We start from the raw sequence: 11,368 nt of genomic DNA, 5'->3' as shown, positions 1-11,368 counted from the left end.
ACCAAGACTGGTTCTGCTGGAGGTTTCTTTTGGTAAAGGGATTTCTTTTCTCAAAAATTGTTGGGTTGTAGTTATAGTTGTAATTTTATATTCAGTAAGGTCTTAAACCTTACATGGTAAAGTGCCTTGTGATTACGTTTGTTGTGATTTGTCACTATATAAATAAACTGAATAGAAAACTGAATACTTGCAATGATTAACAATCAGCTATATGAATTTGAGTCATAAAATATATGCATTTAAAAAATCATACCAATGACATTCAATGTCATTCAAGAACATTTTCATATTTCAATGTTTGTTTGCAGTTTTGTCTCTCCATCAACATTTTCACATTGTTTTTCCTCATTTAATAAAACCAATTTACATTTATGCAAATATTCATGGTGACTACATGGCAAGGATTGGTGACTTGTGAAAATTGTACTCCACCTTTTACCCTGCTGTCGGACAAATAACGTACTAATAATGTACAATGTCATATACAATACAGGTTGTCACAATAAATGTGTTAATGCCCTAAACACTGAAAGTTGTTTGGATTCTGCAGCCTACTTAGATCAATAATGTAAGCAGAATGTATGAAAATAGAACACAGCCACAGGAGAAAACAATAGTGTTCTAAAAGTTACACACTTGTTATCACAGTGGGTGGGAACGAGGAGGCCTGTCACCTGCTTCACTTTTTTTCACAACAGTATTTCTGTATTTACCACAACCAACACTCATCAGCTCACATTTTCTATTCCATTTTCTCCTGTAACATGGTTGGTTTAAGTGGCCACAAGAATCAGTAAATTCCAACTAATATATGTTATCAGAAATCATAATCATAGCATTTAGTACTAGTCTGACCATAAACCTTAATCCACATATGCTGGTAGGCAGATCCAAACACATTAACTGCTGTAACCACAGAAGATAATTCTTCTCCTTCAAAACTACCCATTGTTTTGCAGCTTGCTAAAGTTCAGGCTTTAGGTGCAGACGTTATCTTTGTCTCTAGTATGTTGTTCTAGAATGTTGTTTTATTGTTTTTCATCATGCTTTCCCTACCCCTCAGTTTATGATTGACATACTTACATCTGACCCCAATCCCAGTCTGCAGCCACCTTACACACATCCTGAGTTGTTCATTGCGACCAGCTCTGTGACTTCCTTAGTGGTTTCTGGCCATTCATGTGTTTTCCTTATTTGTGTTTGTCTGTTGTAAGTTAATCACATGACTGAAGAAAGACTACTGAATTCCTATTCGAGTTGCTGTCCTGCATATTTATAAGTTACTGTCACAAACATTGTCCAATCCCTTACTTGAGTTACTGTAAGTACATTTGAGTCTGCTTATTCAAGAATTAAGATTCAAAAAACTTTATTAATCCCAAAGATACACTGCACGTCCAAAAAAAGTAACTAAGCAAATAGGTGAGAGCCTCCCATTGGATAATTACAACCATGTTTGACGACACATCCTGTGGTTGTGGAAAAGATGTTGATCTGTTTCAGACTCAAATTATTGGCATACATCAAGCAAACTACTAAATATTGGGTTAAGAACTGTCCTATGAAAGAAGGTCATGTGGTCCGATAAGTCCAGATTTACCCTGTCACAGAGTGATGGGCGCATCAGTGTAAGAAGAGAGGCGGATGAAGTGATGCACCTATCATGCCTAGTGCCCACTATACAAGCCTGTGGGGGCAGTGCTATGATAAATGAGTTGAATAATTAGCTAGGTAAATTACATTTTTATATTCATTATAGTCTACTTCATATCCAGCATAAGTTAATAACTAGAAATTAGGATGGATGTAATAGTCACACCTGTGGCTACCTCTCTTAACACCTAAAAATTTAAAATGAAGTGTGTCCAACCTGGTGCAGATGTGAATTGGGCCTGATCTTTCTGGCATGGATGAAAGGGCAGCATGATAAATAGAAGACAGGTTGTGTCTAAGTCCTCCACCTCTGTTGAGTGAGGGGGTTGATATGAAACTACTTTTTACTGTTTTTCAGCATGCTATCTAAATGTTGTTTGTGTCATCAGCTAATATATATTTTGATAATAAACCAAGATAATTCATGTACAAAATAATTATATATATATATATATATATATATATATATATATATATATATATATATATATATATATATATATATATATATATATATATATAAGAGAGAGAGAGAGAGAGAGAGAGAGAGAGAGAGAGAGAGAGAGAGAGAGAGAAAATAAATATGTATATATAAATAATATAATAATATAATAATTGGGTCTAAATCTTAGTCATGCTGAACTTCACATTTACCCTTCACATGTTTAGTTGAACATAATGGTATTTATTGTTAAGATAGCTCTGTAGCTTGACACCATACACCATATTTTATACACCATATAATATGTGTTAAAGAGCTAACTACAGTGTGATCTATAGAAATTAATGACTGTTTAAGGTCAACAAAAATTCCAACCATATATTCTTTTTAACAATGGTAGCAGTGGTTTCTCCACTAATCAGTGCTAGTGCTGTGGAATGGCAGACCCAAAAAAGCACGACAGAGACAAAAAAGAAACAATAAAAAGGGACATTACATTAACAAAGATAACCTCCCCTCTATCTTATTACTCACACTGAAGAATGAAACTCAAATGATGTAAGATCTTTCTGGATACTAAAATAATGCAATTTCTTTAATAATACTTAATTACATGTCATTAGTGGACCACCATACTAGTGCGTTGTGGTGTATTATCTATGGTCCATGATTTTTCTTCAAAACTTATTTTGCATATTTGCATATTTGAACTCCTGATGCAATGATGCATTGATAGCATTTAATTGTGTTACTGAGATCAAGGCCTCTTTTAGAAGAGAGAAGGTAGAGCAGATTACATTTAGTATTGTATATAATGTCACAAAACAATTAAGTAAAACAAATCAGTCATTACTTACATATATGCACTAGTGACAAATATTGTTAACATTAGCAACTACAACTTTTGTGTTGTAGTTGCTGTGTTTGGGTGTGTTTGTTTATTTTGCAATTCATTTCTGTATTGACACAAATTCAAAAAACACAAAACCAAGAAAATCTTAATATAGATAGGTTAATAATAGTGTAATGAAGTGTACGTATAGTGAAGTCCAATGAAGAATGATGACATGAGTAATGGTATAAATGATTGTATGATGATTGTAACTCTCCCTCCCACTTACAGAGGGAGGAGCTGCACAGGTTAATGGCCACTGGGAGAAAGGACACAAAGCTCAGGACACTGCAGGGCAGGCTCTCATCTGTCTAGGCTGCAAGGAACTAATAATAAACATTGTCTGTGGGGAAGCAAATGAATAAAACATTATTAAATTTAGTGCATATAATAGAGTTTCAGGTATGTAGTGGGCACAAACTAAATTAAGTGTGTTTTCAGGTAAGTTGGCTGTTGTTTAAACTGCAGGCTTGTCTTTTAGTGAGACGTTAAACGTAGTTAATCATTATCCAGTGATAAGAGATTTTTAGTGCCATAGCCAGAGGTAGTTCCACATTTACACTATGGCAAACTGAAAGAAAATAAAGTTATACTAAATATACTATAGATCTAGTATAGTATTGCATAGGACTGAACTCGTGACTGAACCCACAAACCTCTTTAAATTAACAGATTAAAAACAGGACTATGATTAATTTTGTACATACAAAATTAATCATTTTTACATGTTTATTTTACTGTATTTCATATTGATCCAACATTAAACAATATATGAAATGGTAACAAAATAAACTGGACCTGTTGTTGTTTCACTTGAATTGATACATGGTATTGATTGAAAGATTCTTTGACTACAATTAAACTGGTGTTTCTAGCACAGTAAATGGGCCTTTATAAAAGTCTTAATATTACAAAGGTAAATAAAGAAGCATAGTCCCCCTACAACAAATAGCTGTAAATAATAGTTTGAAAAGACACTGGAACATTTTAAGGTGAATGATAACAGTTTTTAGGGATTTTAGGGGGAATTTAATTTCAATAAATCCAAGAAGAGGATTTAAGAAGAAAAGAGTTTTGTATTTTGGTATAAAGTTGTAGACTACTTCATTAGTGGAACTTAGTGTTTTAATTAATGCTTCTTGCACTAGTTTCTTTCGTTATTTGAAATTAAAAGGCTGTGGTGCAACAATGTTCATATTATACTTCACCTGTTGCTTACATTATGTAGATGTAGGTGAAATCTCTGTGGTTGTATGCGGCATCTCTACGTCACAGTCCGTGACCGCAGGGACAGAACTGTGCGGGATATTCTCTTGCGGGGTCATCGTTGCCATAACAACGGCTACCGGCAGCCCGGACTTCTGTGCGCGAGGGGTGCGGGTGCTGGAAGGCCCTCCGTTCCTGCGGAAGGAGTTCCTGATGCTGCTCGACATGCGGCTGGAAAGGCGCCTTACGGCCCCCCTGATGCCGCTCAAAGGGTCCTTGTTGTTCTTCAGGAGCCCAACATCATCCTCCAGCTCCGCTGGGGGTACCTCGATGTTCCCAGAGTACCAGAACACCCACCAGATGAGACTCAGGAAGATGACGATGGCGCCCGCGTAGATCAGCAGGTCATAGAAAAACACGTTGACAAACACCCCGACGAGGAGAACGACCAGTCCCACGATGTCAAAGACTACAGCGAGCCAGAAGCAGGACACGCATCGGCCCAGGCCCCGATAGTCAGGTTCCATTTTACCGTCCGGTCGGCTGGATGACTTCACAGAGAAGCGGACTTCTTTGACGATACCAGCTTCATTCGGTTTCCGAGCAGCTGTAAGGTGAGCCAGGTGAGACAGGTGAGCAGGTGAGACAGGTGAGACAGGTGAGCCAGGTGAGACAGGTGAGCAGGTGAGCCAGGTGAGGCGCTCCGTGCTGCTCAGGTCGCCCCGCTAAGGCTCACGGAGGAGGGGCGTGGTGCCCGTTGAAGGAGGGGCTGAAAGCGTTAGGTCACCTGTTAGGCTGGTATCAACTTCAGTGACACCTGTGCTCACTGCACAGCAACAATTCCACAGCTTCTCCTTAGAATATCAAAGTCATTTCCAAAGCACAGTCCATCTCTTATTTCAATCAAAGCCCTTTTCTCGCCTAAATCCAACCTGGCATGGGAATCTGGACTTGTTGATGCTGTGTACTGTAGCTGTAGAGCTGACAGTCCAGCCAACATTAAATAATATTATGGTTTATTGTTGGGTGTATTTCAATAAAGTAACACAGACTACAGGTATGAGTTGTGGGAGATACGTGCAGCTACGGTACCGAGCTTTGTAGTTGGGGGTGTGCAAAACTGGACATGAGCGAAATATGAGAAAGACATATGGACACAGTGAATTTGCATGTTCAAATGGATCCATGCAAATAATTGTTTAAAAAAGAAAACAACAGTCAGGTCTTTCAGATGGAGACTGTAAGGGAGATTCTCCCTTTATCTTGTTTTTGTTGTTTATACTGAAGCTGAATCGTTGGAATCATTATATTTTATTATCATCATTACAATTCATTACAGTCATTAAATAAACCTTTGTCAACAAATACTCAATGTCAGAATTTTTGTTGACAAAATTCACACTAATAAAAATATTTCACAAAGGTCTGCAGCATAGGTTAAAATTTGTGTGTAAAAGTGAGTGATTGTGTCGACCTCTGCTCACACTCCTTCCTCATTAACATGATCTCAGCCATTTGAACTGGTGGCAAAATACAGATGTGGACAAAACTGTTGTTACCCTGCTGTTAAAGAAGGAAAAAAACAAAACAAATCTTCACTGACATACAGCGAAACTGACATAAGTAATAATAAATAAATATTTACCAAATATTAACTTGACAAACACCCCGACGAGGAGAACGAAAATCAGACATTGTTCAGACATCAATATTAAAAAATAAAAAATACAATCTACAAAAATGATGGTACCTCTAATTAAAAAAAACTATATAAACTATTAAAAATAAATATTTAATAATAAAATTATTTTGGCCTTTGGGACATGTTAAACAAAAGCCTAATAAGCATCACATGTGTCTTCAAACTTGTAATTAGTCGGTCTGCCTATTTAAAGGGTCAAAGTTAGTCACTGTAGTGTAGTATCATGGTGTGTACCACACTGAACATGGACCACGGAAAGCTGAAGAGGGAGTTGTCTCAGGAGATTAGTAACCTTGAGTATTTACACACCTCTAAGAAACTTAATCACAGACAGACCAGGTCGGCTCTCTTTGTTGTCAATCAATCAACTGTTTTGATTTCACCCTGTCATACCAACCTGGTCCTAAGAATGGCAGAGCGGATGCCTTCTCACGGGTTCACATTCCAGGTAAGGCTGATTCTGATCCAGATTACATCTTACCCTTGTCAGCCCGCTTTGGAGCTGCCCACTTGGATATCGAGCAGGAGCTCCTGGACGCCTTGGTGTCTGAACCCGGTCCTTCTTTGCGCCCTGATGACATGTTCTAGTCTGTGTAATAACATGTGTGTATTTCATCCATCTTAACATATTCTGTGTATATATTGAGTTTTTGTATTGATTTTATTTTGTATGTGTTGGTGTTGATCTTTTCTGTTTGTGATTCTTTTTCTTTCTGAATTAAAAGTAACTGTAACAAGGTAAAACAATTTCCCTCTAGTATATTAATAAAGTTTTTTGAATTTTGAATCTTAATTGGGACAAACTTCCTCTAAGCAACTCTTTGTATCCCTTTCCCCAGCTTGCCTTGGTCCCTCATTCTAGGTTTAGGTACTAGTCAGACATTAGAGAAATAGTCTGCTAGTATAGAAAGTAGGACTTCGTAAGACAAACAACATTATTCAAAGATATTGCTGGGATGACAACTTGTGCTTTAACATTTACCTATTATATTTATGATGAAAAATCTAGAGTAAAAGAAGCAGGTGAAAAAACTACTTGGCTAATTAATGGTGGCGCTGAGTCAAAACATCTATGTAGAGTGTACACACAACACAAGACCAAAGAAAGCTGTTCCAACCATTTATTTTCAGCAGTTATAACTCATGGCTAGATAATTGGATGATTTTATCTATACGTATCACATTAATATTGAACATAATTCAACAATAAAATGGATGAATAGGGTAATTGTTGTAATTGTTATTAATGCATCTACAATCTTGGCTTAGTCATCTTCTGCTTCACTACACACAACAATCTAGCACAGTATAATAAAGAACAGTAAAGATTAAATTCAGCCATGCCAATGGCTGAAATTGACCAAAATAAAAAGAAATATCAGAGCTGACGAGTCTATATTTTAACTTACCTTGAGGCTCTCTGTTCAGGCCTGGTAGCTATATTTTACTCTTGGCATTCTTTCATTCTGCCTCATGAGGAAGTCACCTTGAATAGTTTCGCAACACTCTTGAAGGACTTTGCACAAGTGTTGAGTACTTGTTGGCTGCTTTTCCTGCACTTTTCAGTCCAACTTATTCCAAATCACTGATTCAAGTTGGGATTGTGGACACCAGGTCTTCTAAAGCAGCACTTCATGACTTTCCTTCAACAAAGTGCCCTAACATGACTTAGATGTGTGTTTGGGGGACCTAGGTTTTTGGATTGATTGGTTTTCCTAAGGCAATGATGGAGTTTCTTTTCTGTTCTCTTGTGTTTGTTGCCATATAATGAACAGTAATTGTAGTAGCATTAAAAGAGCTACTGAGATGGGCCCGTTTCAACACATCTGTCTGAGCACCGAGTCCGACAGAAAAAGCTGCTCGTCCGGGCTACTGAGTGCTTAATTGTGGATTTTGAAAAGCAAAGCGAGCTAAAGTTGATCATTTCTGGTTTCAAGGGTTTCTGTGAAGATGCAATGGAAGTGAAAGTATGGTGAGTTTATGTGTGACAAAAGGGGTTAAAGGTTAAAACATTACAGATTATGTCCCTGCTTACACCAAGAATGTCTGTGCACATTGAATTCCATGAATGCACTTACAGTATGTTATGTTTTAGGACTCATTGAGCCTCCCTGACATTGGGATCCTCCTGATTGAACATGAATGTGCTGTGCTCTCTTGAAATCAGAGTGGGTGGTCAACATATTAAAAATTAATGGGGGGGCACCTCTCAATATAATCACATAGCAGAATTAACACCTTTCCGACAGTTTCAACAAAAACTGAGAATTTATCACCATGTAATAGTAGAATTCATGGCAGAGCTGCTGTATTGGGTTGTAATGGATTCGACAGGTCATGAAGTGGCCAGTGAGTGTATGTAAATATGTAATGTTCTGCAACAATAAATGTTTCAGCTGTGCCTTTGAGTCGATTGTATCTGAGTTCAAGTATTTACATTCCAGTGTGTGTATTGGTATAAAGTTTTGTACAATAATGAATATGTAAGTACTGTATGTATGCTTGTATATAATGTCTAGGTTTTACATGGGATTGAGTTCTTTCTAATTACCTGTGTAGCCATCATGATATGAAACCACCCCACTGGTCTACACTGATTTTTTTTCTTCACTCCAACCATGTAATTCTTTATTCCCTATATCATTGTTGTCCTATTTTTTTACCCCAATACCCCGTGATATATTTTGCTGTATAGCACAGAAGCCTCAGTTGGTTTCATTCACTTGACACCAGTGATACAATCAAACTCTAAGGTCCTTGTTATTTTGTGTTATTGAACTCGTTTAAGTTTGGAATGTCCAGTCACTTTTAGATGCTACCAAGCAGTTTTAATTCCTGTTTTTACTTGTCTTGGTTGGTGTGTGAGTTTCCTAATGCTGCAGGAACACATTTGAAGTGTAATCTTGCCTCATTAGACCAAAAAAATACTTCGAACTTTGAAATGTATATATTTTTTTTCTCTTTATTATATTCTGAAAATGATAAAATGAAATTTAAAAAAAAGTAATTTTAAGTAGTGATAACTCATGTTACTTGTCATGTTAACTCACAATAATTAATCTCATACAACTTTCTTACAAACTGTTTATGTGAACTAAAGATTTTGAGTAAAGACTACTGATATAAACTTAAACGTAATTAGCGTTCTACATTACGAAACAACTACATGTATTAAGCATAATCATAAATCTGGTCCTCAACTAGCCTTATTTCAACTATCCCTGCACTTACAGTACAGCTTCTGATTAGCTGAACACACTTGATCTAGGTAATTAGCAGTGGGTAGTACAGAGATAGATGGAAAACCAAGCCGTGTGCCTTGAGGACGAGGGTTAGGAGCCAGTTTGATGATTTAGAAACATATATGTTATAGATTAAATATATAATAAATATATAATGATAATAATAATAATACAGCTTTGGCATTCTGACTGCTCTGTGGCTGCAAAGTCCCATACACAGCAAACTGTGATGTAATGTGGAATGAAAGATTGCAATGATCTAAGCCAAGAACAGCCAAAACCCAAAAATATTAAAGTGCTCTAAGAACTGTTTCTGTTTTATGAGGTGTAAGTGCAAGATATTATTTAAGATTTAAGTGCAGATAAAATTGTGGGAGTAGTTGGGAGTGAGGCTGCTGAGGTGCAGAGGTGGGGTGAGTGCGTCACTAAACATCGTTCATTTGCAGAGTGCAGTGGATGGGAAGGATTGTCGACCTGGATGAGCCAGTTCACGTAGGCAGGTGCTGTTTAGTTGAGAGCTCTGTAGGCAAGGGTCAGAGCTTTAAACCTGATGCAGGCAGCTGGAGAAAGGCAGTGCAGAGATCTGAATAGTGGTGTAACGTGTCCTTTTTGGCTTATCAGAAATGAGCCATGCTGCTGTATTGTGGATCAGCCCCATCAGAGATTTTGATAACCCCATCAGAGATATGACCAGTGTCTGCACAATGAGTTGGGTTGCATAGGCAGGGTTTGATCTTTATGACACTGAAAAGGGCAAATCTGCAAAATCTAAATCTGTCCTTTGCTGCCCATGCCCAGGAGGTGTGGTCAGTGAAGCTCAGTTGATCAGTTCTGCAAATGCTGTACTTAGAACAATTGGTCAAACCTCTCTAAGGTTCAGTCTTCCAGAGGGACCAGCGTTGCCCACTTTTGATGTAGAGGTCAACACATAACATCTACTTCTCATTGCCCTCTGCGTGGCAAAGTAAGCCATCCTCATGAATTGGAAAACAGTAAAGAAATTAAGCATCATTCAATACAGCACACTTAAATCACATCACCTTAGAAACATTGTCTGCTTTCTCAAAGCACCAGTGGCAGGCTGTTAATATCTCCTATCCCATATCCCAATATCCCATTGATTCCATCTCCTGGAGTGGGGTGGGTGGAGGCTGCGGTACTGTGCTGTCTGTCCTGGTTGTGGCGGTCTTTGGGCTCCATGCCAGGGTTGGACCTCTTGTGTGCCTGCACCCACATACAGTGCATCACAGTGCTTAACTTTTTCCACATTTTGCTATATTACAGCCTTATTCCAAAATGAATTCATTATTTTCTGGTAAATTCTACAAAAAAAATTCCCATAATGTCAAAGTGAAAGAAGTTTGTTTGAAATCTATTTGTATTATAAAATTTATTATATATAAAAAATAAAACAAATGTAAACATGCAAAAACGCATACAGAGCACGTACATAGGTATATGTATAAAATATTTACCATGACACTCAATCATCATCAGGTGTGCTCTTCTCCTGCTCCCTGGGAAGTATTTTCTTCTGCCTCCTGCTGGTCAAGAGGAGTATACTTCACCCTTACTACACCTGGATAAAAAAAAACACATACTCCACTTGGAAGAACAAAACTGTCCAGCACAACAAGGCATCCAGTGGTGTAGTTGAGTGAGGGGGTCAGTGTTCAGTAATGTAACAGCACCTTCTAGAGGACAGGAGGTTAAAGAGTGTATATTAGGAAGGGTGAGAGGAGTCCTAGAGAATGCTGTGAGGTCAGCGAAGGCAGCGTGTCCTCTGGATGTGTTTAATGACTGGAAGTGGAGTCCCTGTGATGCATTGGGCAGTTTTCACCACCACTGCCTTGTGCTCAGGGAAATAACAGTGCATGTCCCACACCAGACTGTGGTACTACTGGTGAGGATGCTCTCTATTGCACAGCGGTAGAATTTCAACTGGACGGATAAAGACAAGTGGTTCTTCTTCAATGTCCTCAAGAAGAAAAGGCGCTGGTGAGCCTTCCTGACCAGGCTGGAGCTGTTGGTGGCCCAGGACAGGTACACTGAGATGTTGGTTCCCAGGAACCTGAAGCTGGAGACACAGCCAGGTTTTGTACCTCCTCCCTGTAAGCTACCTCATGGTTGTCACTAATGAGGCTGATCACCAAATTTAATGGAGTTGAAGCCATGTCCATGTGATGGTACATGTAACTCCCCTCAAGTTAATCACGGACACAACGTGTTTG

At 38.1% G+C, this 11,368-nt stretch overlaps 1 protein-coding gene across 2 annotated transcripts; it reads right to left on the bottom strand.

Annotated features, from left to right (window-relative positions):
- Positions 1–2,280: 2,280 nt before the first annotated feature.
- On the bottom strand, positions 2,281–4,919 carry si:dkeyp-72e1.6 (transmembrane protein 238). 2 transcript variants are annotated; one of them, XM_026378534.1, is made up of 2 exons: positions 4,196–4,919; positions 2,281–3,330 (listed from the first exon to the last, which is right to left on the bottom strand). In XM_026378534.1, the coding sequence occupies exon 1, from the start codon at positions 4,718–4,720 to the stop codon at positions 4,208–4,210; it is 513 nt and encodes a 170-aa protein (XP_026234319.1). In that variant the 5' UTR covers positions 4,721–4,919; the 3' UTR covers positions 2,281–3,330; positions 4,196–4,207. The 2 variants fall into 2 exon arrangements, with proteins under 2 accessions (XP_026234319.1, XP_026234236.1); XM_026378451.1 differs by having other exon boundaries at positions 4,207–4,919.
- Between the last annotated feature and the right edge of the window lie 6,449 nt (positions 4,920–11,368).

Source organism: Anabas testudineus, chromosome 8, assembly GCF_900324465.2.
Source record: "Anabas testudineus chromosome 8, fAnaTes1.2, whole genome shotgun sequence".
NCBI lineage: Eukaryota > Metazoa > Chordata > Actinopteri > Anabantiformes > Anabantidae > Anabas > Anabas testudineus.
This window is presented reverse-complemented; position numbering and strand designations above follow the sequence as displayed.